This window comes from Jaculus jaculus, chromosome 14, assembly GCF_020740685.1.
Source record: "Jaculus jaculus isolate mJacJac1 chromosome 14, mJacJac1.mat.Y.cur, whole genome shotgun sequence".
NCBI classification, from domain to species: domain Eukaryota; kingdom Metazoa; phylum Chordata; class Mammalia; order Rodentia; family Dipodidae; genus Jaculus; species Jaculus jaculus.
In genome coordinates this window covers 19,964,827-19,982,872 of record NC_059115.1, presented here as the reverse complement: position 1 = coordinate 19,982,872, position 18,046 = coordinate 19,964,827, and the positions used below count along the sequence as shown (strand labels likewise).

Here is an 18,046-nt window from a genome sequence, read left to right as displayed (position 1 = left end):
TTCTGGGCGTCACATTTGCCACAGCAGATGGGAGGGAACAGCAAGAGAGTGAGCTGAACTCTGAGCAGTGGGAGCGCAGCTTCAATGCCCCAAAGCCACCCCCAGAAGCACACCTGTGTCAGCCTCCACCTCCCAAATAGACACCACCTGGAGAGTTGAGAGTGAGGCTTATCAAACATGAGGCTGTGGGAGACATTTCATATTCAAATTTCCACATAGATCTACGACTCACAAAGTCAGCTAAATGTCTGCTGAGTAAGCCCCTTGAATCCTCCTGTCTCTCCCTCCACACAACTAGAACTGTAGTTCCATAGGATCATGCGTGGCGTTTATGTGAGCATTGGGATTCCATCTCAGGTCCTGCTCACAAGAAAGCACTGTAGTGAGTGAGCCATAATCAAAGCTAACTAGGACACTTATAAAAATGATTTGTTAGCAGGATGTGGTGGCGCATGCCTTGAATCCCAGCACTTGGGAGGCAGAAGTAGGAGGATTGCTGTGAGTTTGAGGCCACTCTGCAACTACATAATGAAATTCTGCTCAGCCTGAGCTACTGCATAATCCCACCTCAACAAACCAAAAAATACAGGATGGATTCATATTTTTATTCATACTAATAAGATTGTGACATTTTCCTACATGGACACAATGCATTTCTGTCACATTACCCCACATCACACTTTCATGACCCTTCCCCACTGCCAATCCTCATCCTCTTCCAACCAGTTTCCCTTCTAATTTCATCTCTTTTTCTCCGTGTGTACGGCCGCCAGTGACTTTCCTTACAGTAACTTGTTCGAGCATGGACAACTTACCAATAGCTTCACCAGTGAAGAAAGTGGCTCTCCCTCCCCTAAAAACTATTATACACAAATCCCCCTTTATAACTCCCTCAATCATAAGCCATTAATTATACACAAATCGCCCTTCATAACATCCTGCCCCAGAAACCGTTAATTACACAGAAAAATCCTCCTTGGTAACTCCCTTCCTCATAAACCATTAATTATGCAAAAATCCCTCCTTGAATACTCCCTCCCATATAATACTATTATTTATACACAAATCTCCCTTCACAGCCCTTTCCTCTTCTTTAACAAAGTATTCATAGGCCCAACCTTTCACAGGTCTTGTGCAAGAAACCACACTTGGTGTAAGTTCAGTGATCACTGCCACAGCCATGCCATGTCCAGGAGACAGAGTTCCACGCCTCTCCTCCACTTTCTCCAGCTCTAATGCTGCCACATTTTTCTGCCATGGTCCCTCAGCCATACAGGGGTGATCCAATTTATGGCTGAGCATTGCCCACTCTCTCATTCTCAAGACTGTGACCAGTTAGGAGTCTCTATGGTCACCAATGCTCACTGCAAGCAGAAGTTTCTTGGACCAAAGTGGACAGTGATTTTAATCTAGAAGCAAAACACAAATACGTAGTAGGCATAAACAGAGCAACGTTACAGTGATAAGAGTACAGTCATCAAAGGACACCTCTGCATGGGTTGGGGCACAAGTGTCAACAGGGAAGGGGGGGGCGTGTCACTTGAGAGCTCCCAGGGAGAGGCCAACAGTGACAGTTCCATGTTCCCTTTCCTGGTCTCGGACCACCGGCACGTCCTGAGTCAACAAGGAGGGCACTAGTGAAGTGTCAGAGCCCGGCACCATAGACACCGGCACCCCTGCACAACCCATAGGCTCTCACATCAGAGTCAGTGGCTAAAGAATAACAGGTGGGCCTGGTGTACTGGCACACGCCTGTAATTCCAACACTCCGGAGGCAGAAGTGGGAGGGTTGCTGTGAGTTTGAGGCTACCCTGAGTCTACATAGTGAATTCCATGACAGCCTGAGCTAGATTGAGACCCTACCTCAAAAACAAGAAAGAAAAAGAAGAAGAAGAAGATGAACAAACAACAACAACAGGTGGTATAAGACAGCTCTACCCCAGCTGGAAATTGGGGTGCCACACTGGAGAGGGGCAGACCTACTCACCTGGTATAGTAGATCCAAGTGAGGCCATAGATGAGGAGGAAGACAGTTCCCATGACAGACCCCCTGATCAGAGTGAAGACCAGTGGCCAGGAGTCCTTTTGCTTCTCATCTGCAACAGAAAGGAAGAGGAAAAAGGAGGACATGACATCCTTGTCCCAGCACTTCTTTCCACCACATATCCCAGCACCTCTCCAGGTGACATGCCAAAACCCCGACAGCTTTCCTGCCCCTTATTTCTGCACAGACAGGCTCTGCTGAAGGTGCTGGGAGCTCAGCGGGTGCTGAAAAGTTTGGACAGGGGAAGGACAGGGCCAGTTCTGGGTTTATGACCCTTCTGAAGTGAACACTGAGAGACATGGGCTATAGTGGGAGAAATTGTGGAGGAGGGAGAGTGAAGGTGATGAAGGCAAAAGTCTCTGTATGTGGGGAGAACGGGGACAGGGAAGGTAGCAGATAAAGAAGTGGATTAATGAGTCCCTGTTGGGAAGGGACTCTCTCAAGAACTATTGAACAATACAATAGCATAAGTGCAGAAGGAAGAGTATGATGATGAAGAAACCCATTGAATACAGCTCTTGTCTGGTGAGGCAAGACAATATGGATTCAATCCTTAGAACTCATGGGAAATTGCCAAGGAAGTTTGTGAGTGTCTAGAAGCCCAGTGATGGGGAGGCATAGAGAGGTCAATGCTTGATGCTCATTTGGCAGCTTGTCAAGCTTTGGAGAGCTCCACGCCAAAGATACCCCTTCTTTCAGAAAAGGTGAACTGTTCATAAGGAATGATACCACAGGATATAAGGTGGCATCCAAACATACAGGCACACATATGCATGTACACATTCTCATATACATATCTATTCAAGAAAAAGAAGATGTCGCAGATGTTGTTGATGGACAGAGATGCCATATCTATGAGCAGGGTGGGGTGAAGATAAACTTGGCAATGGATAGGAAATTGGGGGAGATGAGGAATAAGCTCAAGGCTTAGTAGGGAAAATGGGTGGATGCTCCTAGCAACGCAGATGGATGGGAAAGCCAAGCTGGGAACAACACACAGAAAATTATGGGCAATTATTTGACCAGGAAAAGGGATAGGGAGGAGACAATAGATATTTCAGGAGAGTGGTACCTGTGGATTTCACCATCAGGAGCATATAGAAATTTTCAGGGAATCCTGGGATGCATAGTGAAAGGGCCTTGTCGCACACAAACAAAATAGAAGAAAAAGAAAAGAACCCTAGAATTTTAGAAGGCAGGTCCTGTGATTCACATAAAGGATGACTGGAAGATAACCAATCTTTGGTTTTCATTATGAGAAAGGCAGTATGATGGTTTAATCACTCTCCAACTTATCACTATCCATATTGTAATGCAGAGAGACTTTCTCCCATTAACCTCTTTTTGAAAGGTTTTATAAACAGAGCACGAAAAAGTGAAATGTACAATATCTCGTCTGAGTAGTGAAGTTTCTGTTTTCACTAACTGTGATTCTTTGAATTAGACGCCCCTGTAAAATCATGTGGGTGAATGCTTGGTCCCTAGCTGGTGGCAATTTGGGCAGTGCAGCCTTGGGGAGGAGGTCTGATGTTGGTGATGGGCGTAGTAGTGGCGTAGCTCCCCTTGTAGTGGCGTAGCTCCCCTTGTCTGAGATCTGCTCCTCTCATACTGCCGTTTTCCACGTGTGGTGGCCGACGTGATGTACAGCCCTTACTCATGTCATGATTTCCCCTGCCATCATGGAGTGTCCCCTCAAGACTGCAATCCAGAATAAAATAACTTTCCTCCATCAGCTGCTTTTGATCAGGAGCTTTGTCCCAGAAATGAGAAGGGAACTGCACATCATCACGTATTTCTATTGTCTGATTGAGACCAACCAAAGTTCTGGACTGTTATGTCAATCCCAGGTGTAGGAACATCAGGCTCTCCTTGAAAGAAAAGTTTTTTAATAGATTCTGAATATTCCCACATCACAAGGAAGACTAGAATATTCTATGACAAAGGGCACTCCTCCACAGCCCCTATTGTCCCTCATTCTTCTCTACACAAGCAAAGTATTAGATAGTGAATTCTTTTTAGCTGTTCACATTCTCAGGAAGTAAATTTGAAGCTCAGAAATTCTCCCTTCAGGACATAAAGCCCATACACTTGCTGGTCACTAGAAAAACTCCAGCTGACCTGTTTTATATCACGAGAGGCTTACCAACCTGAGTCAGAAAATTCCCTGAGGTATGTCATAGTAGTGAAATTCACTGGGCTGCTCTAGGAATGACAGCATTCTCAATCTCTAAACTCCCTTGTTCACCATCTGGCAGTGAGGGAACCCCGACAGTGCCATTCTGGACAAAAACCTTGGCCCCAATGTCTGATGAGGAGAGAGATTTGAGTTAAGACCCTTGTCTGTTTATTAAGGATGGTATAGCAAGAGTCTTTCCTTTGGGAAAAGACATAAAAACTGGTGACGCAGCTGGTGTGCTGAGTTCAGTGAGTGAGAGATGCATATGGAACAAAATAATTTCTGTACTCTATCCTGACCCCTTTACCAAAATACAGTCTGGTCCAGCTTTTATGAAGCTTCTAGAGCAGAAAGATTTGCCAACGTGGAGCTGCTTTTGATTACGTCCTCCCAACTGACAGCCCTGGACAACTGGAGAATAATATTTTTCCCGCTTCACTGCACGTACCAGTATCCAGACACAAAAGTGCCCAGTGCTCTGAGCTCCTCTCCCCATTCACACTATCCTCACAGGCACATGGGTTCTAGTATAACCACCCAAGGAAGTGTTGCACAAAACTGGTGTGTGGTTACTCCAACCTGGTAGACAATGGAACGGTTGTAGTTTGAAGAGGGAAGATGAACACAGCCTTGTGAACTTGATATGCCCAGGCATGAGGGTGGCTGCCAGCATTGGAAATGGAGGAAACAACCTGCTCAGAAAACCCTAGCAAATGTCAATCAATTACCTGGGGCAGGCAGGTTCTAAGGAATATCATGCACTAACCCTAGATATCAGGTCAGGGCTGCCAAGGAAAGATAGGTGACTTGGCCACAAAAGAGGAAAAACACAGTTTAATGTTTAGTGGGACTTGTGCCTTAGTTCCTGGACTCTGAAAATGTCCCATAAGAGAGGTGAAGATTAGGAAAGATCCATGCATGGTCCACTTACCTCTTCTGATTTTGGCCCAGGCCCTGCAAATTTTCTTGTTCCCACTTAAAATGGAGAAATTCTGAGTTGGCTCGTATCTAAAGCAAGTCTGAGACCCCCACACTACATCCATTTCCTTAGAACACCTTAGTTCATAGACCTTCTCTGGAAAAATATTTGCTAGGCTGTTCTTCTTACAGTCACAGTGGTTGGGCAGACATGGACCATGAAGTGGAGGTCTCCAGTCCATGATTTTTTGGGGTCCAAAGGAGGGAGAATTGCAAGTTAGGTCACTCTATGTTACAAAGTGTGTTCATATCAATATGCGTCATGTAGAGAAGCCTTGTCTGGACATAGATGTGACCAAAAGCTGGGTGTATAACTTAGCTGTAGAGTGAATACCAAGAATAACCAACCGCTAACTGCCTAAGTGCATGGCCCAACAGGAGAGTGTTTCCAAGAATACCCTAGCATCTAGGCTTAATCATCAGACCGCCACATGTATTTCATTCTTGAACTGTTTAATGTTCGTTTATGTCTATTTTGTTTGGGTTCACTTAAATTTTATGCCAGGACAAACACCTCACCTAAGTCTGACCTGAAGAACAAGTACATTGTCTTACCAGCAAACTCTTGGGGCCCATTCCCTCCAGTGGCTTTCTTCTTCCCGGCTAGCTGGCTATGGGAAGAAAACAGTGAGGCTCTTGGTGGCAGAGAAAATCCTGGTCTCACAGCCTAAATCAGCTGGAACCAAGCTTTTCTGTGAAGCTAAGGGAAATGTTGTTTGTGGAGGGCCTGTGAAGGATGGACAGGTGCTGACCTTCTCTTGTCTTGCTCCAACCCAGTGGTCACTCACCTTCCATGGCCAGACTCAAGGAGAGACGTTGGGAGCCCACAGTGTTCTGAGCCTGGCAGGCGAAATCTCCTCCCACTTTGAGATGGTGTGGAGACAATTCCAGCAGCCCAGGGTTGGAAAGAAGCAAGGGGTCCAACCTCAGGTTTCCCCAGGTCCAACTCAGTCTAGCAGGGGGATTGCTGTCAGCCACACACAGTAGGCTCAGAGACTTGCCCTCTGGAATGTGGAAAAAGGAGCCATTCTCCAAGACAATAGGCTCTGTAGATAAGGGTCCATGTGACAAAGAGATTATAACAAAGAACACAGGAGACATGGGAGGGAGGTGGACACATCAACATGGACTAGACTACAGGAAATCCATGCTTTCAGCCATCTCCAGCAGAGATGTAAATGTGTCTGGTTTCAGTGAGGGCAATGTGACTGTCACTCTCAGGGAAGAGACATCATGTGACATAGATATATTTTGAGCTTAGGACCTCAGCAAACAAATACACACAAACCCACACACACAGATATAGACAAAGAGTAATCATTGCACACTGTTTTGATATATCAACGGCACGGCTGCTTTGGATACAAGAAGTCACAAAATGGGGTCCCTCCATGCAGTGGGCACCACAGTCAGGAAGAATGAGGACTGTCTGTGTTACTACCATCCATTGACCCCTCAGATACTCTTCTGGGCAAAGCCAGGCTCATACAACCTGTGCAAGCACCGGTCACTTCTAGGGAGGCGAGTGAGCCCCTGGGGTCAGACTTCTGTGTGTTGTGAATGTTTGCTGTGACCGAGCACTCATATAAAAACCATTGGGGGAATAAAGAGCCAAAGATGAAGATTGATGCATAGATGGATGAGAAAGTCTCAGAATGTGTGGTTCTGCCTTATGAATGTTCCCCTATCCCTTTGGTCGCCAGAGAATGAGTGACACATGCTAAGCAAGCTGAGGGACAATAGATAGGACAGAACACTGTCTCCAACAAGGGATCTCTGCCACTGGAATGCGCTTAGGGTGAGGTAAGGCTAGCCCTGCACCCCCATCACAAGGAAGACTAGAATATTCGATGGCAAGTGCAGACCTCCATGGGCCCTAGTGTTGTCCCTAATTCTTCTCCACACATGCAAAATATTACATAGTGTGTTCTTTTTAGCTGTTCATGTTCTCAGGAAGTAAATTTGAAGCTCAGAAAATCTCCCTCCAGGACATAAAGCACATGCACTTGCTGGTCACTAGAAAAACTCCAGCTGACCTGTTTTACATCAAGAGGCTTACCAACCTGAGTCAGAGAATTCCCTGGGGTATGTCATAGCAGTGAAATTCACTGGGCCCCTGTAGGAATGCCAGCATTCCCAATCTTTATCCTTCTATGTTCACCATATGGCAAGGAAGAAACTCTGAGAGTGCCATTCTGGACAGAAACTCTGGCCCCATTGGCTAGGGGATTTGAGTAAGAACCTTGTCTGCTTATCAAGGATGGTATAGGAAAAGTCTTTACTTTGGGAAAAGACATAAAAACTGGTGACGCAGCTTGTGTGCTGATTTCAGTAAGTGAGAGATGCGTAACGGAACAAAATCATTTCTGTGCCGTATCATGGCCACTTCACCAAAATACACTACAATCCAGCTTCTATGAAGCTTCCAGAACAGAAATATTTGCCAATATGGAGCTGTGGTTGATTACAACCTCCCAACTTACAACTCTGGACAAGTGGAGACTGATATCGTTCCTGCTCCACAGCACTTAAAAGCATCCAGACACAAAAGTGCCCAGTGCTCCGAGCCCCTCTTCCCATTCACGCTCTCCTCATGGGTCCTAGGGTAACCACCCCAGGAAGTGTTGCAGAAGAGAGGTGTTTGGTTATTCCAACCTGGTGGACAATGGAATGGTTGTAGTTTGAAGAGGGAAGATAAACACAGCCATGTAAACTTGATAGTCCTAGGCATGAGGGTGGCTGCCTCAATGGAAATGGAGCAGACAACCTGCTCAGAAGGCCCTGGCACAATGTCAATCAATTACCTGGGGCAGGCAGGGTCTAAGGAATATCATGCATTAACCCCAAATATCAGGTCAGGGCCGCCAAAAAAAGATATGTAACTTGGCCACGAAAGAGGAAAGGTTAAAGCTTAGTGGCACTTGTGCCTTAGTTCCTGGACTCTGAAAATGTCCCATAAGAGAGGTGAAGATTAGGAAAGATCCATGCATGGTCCACTTTCCTCCTCAGACTTTGGCCCAGGACCCTGCATATTTTCTTGTTCCCACTTAAAACTATGAAAATATGAGTTGTCCACTATCTAAAGCAACTCGGAGATCCCCCACACTACACCCATTTTATTAGAGCACTTAAGATCACAGACCCTCTCTGAAAAATTCTTTGTTAGGCTGTTCTTATTACAGTCACAGTGGTTTGGCAGATATGGACCATGAAGTGACCTCCCTTCCACATTTTATGGGGTGCAAAGGAGGGAGAATTGCAAGTTCCAGGTCACTCTATGCTACAAAGTGTGTTCATATCAAACTACGTCACATAAAGAAGCCCTGTCTGGACATAGATGTGACCAGAAGCTGGGTGTATAACTCAGCTGTAGCATGAACACCAAGAATAACTGCTAACTGCCTGAGTGCATGGCTCAACAGGAGAGTGTTGCCAAGAATACCCTAGCATCTAGCCTTACTTATCAGACTGCCACATATATTTCAATCTTGAATTGTTTAAAGTTTGTTTATGTGCTATTTTGCTTTGGGTTCCCTTAAATTTTATGCCAGGGCAAACACCTCACCTTATTTCCAGACCTGAACAATGAGTATCTTGTCTTACCAGCACACTAAGGTTGCCCGTTCCCTCCAGTGGCTTTCTTCCTCCCGGCTAACTGGCTATGGGAAAAAAATATTGAGGCTCTTGGTGGCAGAGAAAATCCTGGCCTCAGAGCTTAGCCCAGCTGGAGCCAAGCTGTCCTGTGAAGATAAGAGAACTGTTTTTTGGGGAGAGCCTATGAAGAATGGACAGGTGCTGACATTCTCCTGTTTTGCTCAAACGAAATGCTCACTTACCTTCCATGGCCAGGCTCAAGGAGAGACGTTGGGAGCCCACAGTGTTCTGAGCCTGGCAGGTGAAATCTCCTCCTACTGTGAGATGGTGCGGAGACAATTCCAGCAGCCCAGGGTTGGATGGATTTAAGGGGCTCACAATCAGGTTTCCCCAGAACCAGCTCAGTCTAGCAGGGGGGTTGCTGTCAGCCGCACACAGCAGACTCAGAGACTGTCCCTCTGGAATGAGGTGAAATGAGCCATTCTCCAGGAACGTGGATGCTGTAGAGAAGGGTCCAAGTGACAAAGGGATTAAAACAAAGAAAACAGGAGACATGGGAGGGAGTTGGACACATCAACATGGAACATAGACTACAGGAAATCCATGCTTTCAGCCATCTCCAGCAGAGATGTAAATGGGTCTGGTTTCAGTGTGGGCAATGTGACTGTCACTCTCAAAGGTAGAGACATCATATGACATAGATCCTTTTTGCCCTTAGGACTTCAGCAAACAAATACACACAAACCCATACACACAGATATAGACAAAGATAATCATTGCACACTGTTTCGATATGAGGTATATCAATGGCACAGCTGCCTTTGATACAAGAAGTCACAGAATGGGTCCCTCCATGCAGTAGGCACCAGAGAAGGAAGAATGAGGACTTTCTGTGTTGCTACTATCCATTGACCTCTTAGATACTCTGCTGGACAAGCCAGGATCATACAACCTGTGCAGACACTGGTCACTTCTAGGGAAGTGAATGAGCAGCTGGGGTCAGATTTCTGTGCATTCTGAATGGTTGCTCTGTGGTCCCGTCTCTTTGAGCAAGCACTCACATAAAAACCATTGGGGGAATAAAGAGTCAAAGATGAATATTGATGCATAGATGGATGAGAAAGGCTTAGAATGTGTGGTTCTCCCTGATGAATGTTACCCTATCCCTTTGGTCACCAGAGAATGAGTGACACGTCCCAACGAAACTGAGGGGACAAGACATAGGAGGGAACACTGTCTCCCAAAGGGGATCCTTGCCACTGGGATGAACCTAGGGAGTGGTAAGTTGACCCCTGCACCCGAAAACCACAGAGGATCTACCTACCTCCTCCAATTCCTTCCCAGGTGGTCACAGTCAGGTTCTGTGGAGCATCTAGGACAGGGAGACATGAAAGGCAATCAGTAGGAGGCTCTGTACCCATACTGCTTAGGAATGGTGAGGGCATGACCCTCCTGACCTGCCCAGAACCCAGATTTTAGCAATCATTACTCAGAATTCAGAAGCTGACCCAGACCCCAATGCTCTGGAGACCCCACTCTATTAGACATCCCAATGTCTTAGCCTAGACTCACATGACACATTGAGATAGGTGGTCGTTCTCCTGGTCACATTGGGTCCAGGTAGAGTCACCATGCAGGTGAGATTGGTGCCATGGTCCTGGGGCCTGGGCATGAGGCTCAACACCAAGGAGCGAGTGGTTCTGGGTCCCAGGGTTGTCACAGAGCCCACAGTCCAGGATACCATGGGGGGTGGGCCCGATTCACATGCCCAGGGAGCAGAGCAGGTCAGGTTGCTGGGCTGCCCGGCCTCTAAGGTCTCTGGGACGTCGATGTGGGGGTTGTGAGTGAGGGCTGGTGAACAGAAGAGGCACTGAGTGAGGATGGATGAGGTCCAGCTGTGGGAAAGTGCAGGCTTTGATCCACCTACACCCACCGAGCTCTGATGATCCAGCCCCAGCCTCCCTGAGGTCAAGGTGACATCCTGGCCTTGTCCTGTGACAACCATAACCTTCCTATGTGGCTGAATAGAGGTTTATGTTGACTTACCTTTCACATTCACAAGTAGATGTTTCTGATAGTTCCACTTTGTATCCCCTCTCTCTAGCCGAAAGAAGTATGACTTCCTGTCCTTCTTCCTGGCATCTCTGATTTCCAGGGTACAGTTGTTGTCCTTTGGATCCCCAACAAGGGAGAATCGGCCCAAAGCAGCCTTCTGGACGGGTTTTTCTGGCTTGTTAGTTGCCACTGGAGAATCATTTCTTGTATTGGATCCTTCCAAGAACCAGAAGCCATAAGCTGGATGTGAGTCAGTCCAATAATCCCGTTGGTAGGAGAAATTGCAGGGCACATGGACACAGAGGCCCTCCTGCACAGTCACCTGACTTGGCACATTCAGCACGTAACCCTCAGGGTTTTTCCACACGCCATCCACCCTCTCAGGTCCCCAGAGCAGCAGGAGCAGAAGGAGCGGCAGCATGTCTGGCTGTAGCTCAGGGCCGCCATGGACAGTCTGCTCTATTGGACGCTTCTAGAGGAACTGGAAGGAGGCCCCACAGGAAGCTGGGGGAGGATGTGACCGTGATTTTCTCAGCAGTCTGTCATGGCACACTCTGCACAGTGGCCTGGACCCTGTCCCCAACATATTACTTTCCAGGGAGAAGATGAGAGATCTTCCAATAGCAGGAACTCCCCATGGGAGGAGGCTCAGTGGGGAAGTGGCAGGTTGAGTGAAGGGTTTACCTGGCCCAGATTCGAGGCCAGCCTTCTTTTTACAATCAGTGACATGAGCAGAGGAGACTGTGCAGAGGTGGCGGTGAGTGTACTTCCTATTCAAACCCACAGGGGCCTGGGAGTATATCTCTGCTGGGAGAGTGATTGCTCTGTAAAGACAAGGCAGTGGGTTCAAAGCCAGCACCTCACAAGCCTAACCAGGTGTTGCATGCCGGTAATCTCAGCATTCGGGAAGCGGGTGGAGGCAGGGGAATCAGGATTTAGGTCATGCTTGGCCACATAGTGAGTCTCAGATGAGCTTGGGATTTATAAGACCTTGTGTGAAAAAATATAAACATATATAATTAAAACAAGCACACCTATGTCATGTACTGGGACATGGCCCACAATAGACAAAAAGGAACTGACTCTGTGGTCTCTGTACAGTGGAACCTGGTAGAGAGGATCGTCAAAAGGGAAGAAGAGACACAGGTTGTTATTCTGTCACAACAGGGGACATCCTGGAGAAGCTTGTGCCCCTCCCTTCTTCTTTTGAGGAACTTTTTATCTTTTTTGGTTTTTCCGAGGTAGGGCCTTACTCTAGCTCAGGCTGTCCTGGACATCACTATGTAGTCTCAGGCTGTCCTCGAACTCTGGGCAATCCTTCTACCTCTGCCTCCCAAGTGCTGGGATTAAAGGCATGAGCCACTATACCTGGCCTGAGGAATTTTTTATTAAGTATTTATTTATTTATTTGCACAGAGAAAGAGAGAGAGAGAGAGAGAAAGGGACAGTGAATGGGCAATTCAGGACCTCTACCATCTGTAATGATCTCTGGACACTGTGACACTTGGTGCAAACAACCTTACATGGTTACTAGGGAATTAAAGCCAGGTCATTAGACTTTGCAGGCAAGTATCTTAACCACTGAGCAATACCACCAGCACCCCTGAGGTATTTTTAATTTTTATTCCTTCATTTATTTGTGTGTGTGTGTGTGTGTGTGTGTAAGTACCCAGGAACTCTGCCACTGCAAATGAATTCCACATACACAAACCACTTTTGACTTCTGACCTTACACAGATGGCTGTGGATTTGAACTCAGGCCTGGAGACTTTCCACACAGGCACTGAGCTTTCTCTCCAGTCCATGACTACAAAAGATGAAAATAGCATATACACAAAGAATTTAAATTTGCCCAGCGTTTCAATGGCCAGAAGGGCTGGGCTCTCTGATCTGCTTCCTATGGTCTTCAGTTTCTTAAGAAGAGCAGAAGGTTGCAAAGAAGAGGCCTGGGGAAGACACCGAGAGAGGGCACTCAAAAAGGGAACTTGTGACACCCGATCAAGATAAGTGGGAGGCCCATACAACCCCTTCCCCATTTTCAGAAGGTAAAGTTAAAATCCCTCCAAAATTCACGGGTTAAGATACTCTTGCCAAGTTTGTAGAGAAGGTTCAGTGTTTAAAGCACTTGCCAGCAATGCCAAAAGACTCAGTTTTGGTTCCCCAGGACCCAATTAAGTCAGAGGTACAAGGTGGCACATGCTTGTGGAGTTTGTTTGCAGTGGTTGAAGACCCTGGAGCACCCAATCTCTCTCTCTCTCTCTCTTTCCTTTTTCCTTTCTCTAAAGTAAATAAATAAGTAAATAAATCTTCATCCTCACTGTTATAGTAATGGGAGGTAGGGTTTTTGGATGGGGATTCTGCCATGGGGCAGGATCTTTATGAAAGACATGAGTGACCATGATTGTAGAGAGCCTCGAGAGGTCGTTTGCCTCTTTTAGCTCATGAAGACATGGAAGGACACCATCTGTGAGAGGATGTGTCTTCAGCGGACATGACTTCTCCCATATCTTGCTTTTGGCCCCCCAACCTCCCTATCCATAAGTAATAAACTTCTGATGTCTGTAAGTCACTCTGTTTTCGCTGAATGCTCCAGCAACCCACCTGACTGGGACAGGATGTGATTTCCACAAGCTGCATGGGTGCCGAGCCTCACATGCCGTTCTCTGCACATCAACATCTGGATGGGAGACACCGCTCACTGCACGATTTTATAACCTCCATGGCTAGGGAAGCGCAGACTAGAGAAGGGAAGGGATTTTGCTCTGCAGGAGTGGAGCGTCAGATCTGAGGAAGATGAGAGAAAACAGACATGGCAGGTGCTTTCATGTGGTCAATAAGGATTTGTATTCCAGTGGATTCCTCGGTGGTGTATCCCTCATCCTCTGTCTCACTGTCCCTCTACCCTAAAATTTCTCAGCCATATTAGTAGCGTGCTCCTTTATGGGACCAACCCCGAGATCAAGATCTAGGGCACAGCCGGCAGGGATGCTCTATGCCTTTCACAGACATCCTGGTCCAGGAGATCCCTATTCAAAGCCTGGGAAGCATGCAGCTCATGACCTAGCTGCCCGCACAGGTTGAGGTGTGTGCAGCACAATGGAGCAGTCTGATCACACTGACCAGAGGACCTATGTCGGGAACCAGAAGGTCAGTAGGGGAAGCAGGGAGAACAAGGTCCTTAGGTGCTAGGGTGTAGGCACTGCGAGAGGTGCAGACTTGTTTTCTCCTCACTGTCCTTCTGTCCACCCTGTGCAATAAAGATAATGCTTTGTTCTAAGGCAGGGAAGGTGGAGGGGCCATGCTTCCCTCTGCATACATGTTCTCATTGGTCATCCCAACATCCTTGAGTGAGGAGCAACCCCTTCCTCATCGCAAAGATAAGGTGTCTAATGGCCAGACAGAATGAGTGAGCAGTCATGAAAGCAGCCCAACAGTTCATACAACAGGACATTTATCTTCTCCCTTACAACAGGGAGTCATCATTGTCCATTCGTGTTCCTTTTCAGTGGGCGTGTCTGTATGAGTGTGTGCGCTTTTACCCATCTGTGTATGTGTATGTGGAGGCCAACGTAGACATTGAGTATCTTACAACAGCTCCCACATTAGCTTTTAAAATACTTCTTATTTATTTAATGAGAGAGACATTGGCAGCGATACGAAAGGAGAGAGAAAAGAGGAGCATGGTGACGCATGCCTTTAATCCCTGCACTTGGGGGCAGAGTATGAGGATTGCTGAGAGTTCAAGGCCAACCTGACACTACATGCTGAATTCCAGATCATGCTGGGCTAGTGTGAGACTCTACTTCAGAAAAGTGAGAGAGAGAGTAGAGACACAGACTATGAGAGGGCCACCACCACTTGCAGCTGCAAACAAACTCCAGTGGCATTAGTTTTACTGGGTGCTGGGGAACTGAACCCTGGCCACCCGGATTTGTAAGAATGTGGCCTTTAATACTGAGCTATTTAAAAGTCTGCACTGTTGTTTTTTTTAGACAGGGTCTTTGATTGACCTATGGGTCACAGATCCAGCAAGAGCAGCTGGCCAGGGAGCCCCAGGTACCTGTCTGTCTCCACCTCCCCCATGCTGGGATTACTAGCATGGCAATGCCGCCTTCTTCTGTTTCTTCTTCCTCCTCCTGTTCCTCCTTCTCCTCCTCCTCCTCTTCTTCTTCCTCCTCCTCCTCCCCCTCCTCTTCCTCCTCCTCCTCTTCCTCCTCCTCCTCCTCCTCTTCCTCCTCCTCCTCCTTCTCCTCCTCCTCCTCCTCCTCCTCCTCCTCGTTCTTCTTTTCACAGGATTGCTGCATTCCACACTCAGATCCCCATCCCTGCACAAGACCTTTATCTGCTGAGCCTTCTGCATGGTCCTTCCCTTGCCCTTCAGTGTGCATTAAGACTGCAACACGTTTTTTTGGGGGGGGGTTGAGTTGGCATTTCACTCTAGCTCAGTCTGACCTGGAATGCACTACCGAGTCTCATGCTGGGCTGGAACTCATGGCGATCCTCTTACCTCTGCCTCCCCAGTGCTGGGATTAAAGGCATAGGCCACCACGCCCGGTGAGCCTGCAATATTTCAGAACTAGAAAGCAGAGGATGAGAAGGTCTGAGTCCTGACAGCCCAGTTGCCAAGGAGGCCAAAATCTTCTATACGTTCTCTCATAACCTCAGTGGTGGCATAGGTGATTCATGTCACTCTAATGGGAGTACAATCTTTGGCCACATCTTAGTGCGACATGTCAAAAGTTCCCAGAGCAAAACTAGGGGTACAGTGTCTCAGATGTTGTCTGTTGTCTTTGATTATTGATTTGTTTGATACAGTGTCTTATGTATACCAGGCTTCATTCGAATTCACTAACTGGCAGTGACCTTGAACTGCCGAGTCTCTACCTCCCCCTCCTGAGTTCTGGGATTACAGCGTGAGTACTGTGTGCAAGGCCGCGACAGAACCAAGAGCCTCTGCATGCAGGAGAAGCATATGTCCAGCTGAGGCGCATCACCCAGGCCTGACAGGAAACGAAGCCCAGTGATAAGACACCTATGGAGCTGGGATTCCTTCACCTTAGCCAGGCTGAACTGTGGTGTCCAGAATATGTCCAGGTTCACACTGACCACAAAGCAAAGCAGAAATTGATGAGGCCACAGCACTCAGAAGATCAGTGGGACCCGAGACCACTGCAGCTTCATGCACGGTCACTGATCCATTAACTCACCTCAGTGGTGTGGCATAAGGCTGCTCAAATGCTGAACAGAATTTAGGGTGTTCAGGGAGCCCCATGAAACAGGGAGTGCTGATAACTCACACAAGGATTTAGGGACACACCACCCTAAGGAAAATGCATGCTGGCACACAGAAGACCCTGGGGGATGTCAAAGGTAGCTCTTCTGTCTCACCAAGACGTTGTCCCTGATGTATGTGATTTTTGACATGCAGTTGGGCCCTTTTGCCTATTCACAGGAGCCCTTCACCCAGTGCAAAGTGTAGACTAAGGACCATCTGCAAACTTACGATGCCGAATGTCAGTGTTTGTGTGTGGGGTCATGTTTGAGGAAGACAAAGAGAGATGTGGTCAGAAAGACCAAGAAAGATAGTGCAAAGACAGATAAAGAGACACAGACAGATACAGACAGAAATATAGACAGCGACATAGAGACAGAAGGAGGAAGACCGGGACAGAGTTATGGAGACCAGGAGGCATGGATAGACAGCAGAGATATTGAGACAAGAAACAGAGATTGAGACCCCGACACAAAGGTTGCCAAATAGCCCACAGCAATGTTTTAAAGAGAACGTGTATACTTGGCTCACAGTTTCAGGACCTGGCAAGTTCTCAAAGTGTGACTCTGGGTATGCTTAGCTTCTGGTGACATCTTCTCACTGCATCATGACGGGGTGGACAGCAGCTACACAGCAGACAGAGCAAGTGTTCCCTTGGGTCTTGGTTCTTCTTATAAACCTACTTATGCTGCCATGATGATCCCCAATTGCAGGGCCTCCTCTGATCCTCATGTCCTCTTTAAAAAAGCCCCACTTTCAAGGACAGCTTGTGTGTGACGAGAGACCAACCGTCCATGTACGGGCATGTGAAAATCTATAGTGTTGATGCATATGCAAATGTTTGTGTACATGCCCTTATGTGTACATGTATTCCACACTCATGGATTCTTTTTCTCTGAAGGACCTGAAATACACCTAGGAAATGAACCGATCCGTGATGCAAAGTCTTGTAAGTCATATTTCTTTCTCTCATATAATCTCAGTGGGAAGAAGAGGCAGTGACAGGTATGTTAGTCAGCCAGTTGAGGAAGGACTTGCCAGTGTGTTCAGGGAACCACTGCTGCTGTCTCGTCAGAGTAGGCTGTGGGAGAGCAAGCTGGGTGAGATCCTGATGGTCAAAGCAAGGAAGACTGTTTAGAATCAGCCACTGTCATGGCTGGTGATTCTGGTCCCCAAGGGCTGCTGACACTCATCCACAGCCATAATGCTTGATCTGTGCTTCATTCAACATAGGTGAGGGAATAATACAGATTCCTAGGCTGGAGAGGCGGCTCAGCACTTAAGTATCTTGTCTACAAAGCCAAACTACCTGGGTTTTACTTCCCAGTGCCCATGTAAACCCAGATGCACAAGAAGGCATGTGCATGTGGAGTTTGATGCAGTGGCTGGAGGGCCTGATACGCCCATGCCTTCTGTCTCTTTTCTATCTGTTCCTACTTGCAAATAAATAAGTAAAACTATATGATTTTTTAAGAAAGATACAGATTCATAGTTTATGGGATAACACATGTGGAATAACCATAAGAGCCACTGCCTGTGTTTAAAATTATCGGGTTAGCAAGGGAAGTTGTATGTGGATGCATGTTCATATGTGTGTAGGCACACGTGTGCTTGAGCATGTACATGCTAGAGATAACAGTCATGTGTCATCCTCAGGTAGTCCATGCACTTGGAGCCTCAGAAATGACAAGTGTTCCATTCACCTTCTCATGGCTGGGATAGAACACCTAAGCCGGAGTAGCTTATGGGAAGAGGATGTTTCTATGAGTATTACAGAGTTGAAGGTACATTTCATCTCATGAGATAAGCATAATAGATCAGATTCTGGGCGTCACATTTGCCACAGCAGATGGGAGGGAACAGCAAGAGAGTGAGCTGAACTCTGAGCAGTGGGAGCGCAGCTTCAATGCCCCAAAGCCACCCCCAG

The 18,046-nt window shown here is 47.2% G+C and overlaps 1 protein-coding gene across 1 annotated transcript; it reads right to left on the bottom strand.

The window, feature by feature from the left end:
- Window positions 1–1,276: 1,276 nt before the first annotated feature.
- Window positions 1,277–11,268, bottom strand: LOC123454638 (sialic acid-binding Ig-like lectin 8). Its single transcript, XM_045133361.1, has 6 exons — window positions 10,839–11,268; window positions 10,365–10,643; window positions 10,117–10,164; window positions 9,035–9,292; window positions 1,988–2,096; window positions 1,277–1,409 (listed from the first exon to the last, which is right to left on the bottom strand). Exons 1-6 carry the CDS (start codon window positions 11,266–11,268, stop codon window positions 1,352–1,354), a joined length of 1,182 nt encoding a protein of 393 aa, XP_044989296.1. The 3' UTR covers window positions 1,277–1,351.
- Between the last annotated feature and the right edge of the window lie 6,778 nt (window positions 11,269–18,046).

What these genes read in the sequence shown, in the direction of transcription:
- LOC123454638 (XM_045133361.1), bottom strand. Translation starts at nt 11,268, where the DNA reads ATGCTGCCGCTCCTTCTGCTCCTGCTGCTCTGGGGACCTGAGAGGGTG. An exon ending in TCTACTTGTGAATGTGAAAG is followed by an intron (nt 10,644 to 10,838) that starts GTAAGTCAACAT and finishes TCTGTTCACCAG; the next exon opens with CCCTCACTCACAACCCCCAC. An exon ending in CACCTATCTCAATGTGTCAT is followed by an intron (nt 10,165 to 10,364) that starts GTGAGTCTAGGC and finishes TCCCTGTCCTAG; the next exon opens with ATGCTCCACAGAACCTGACT.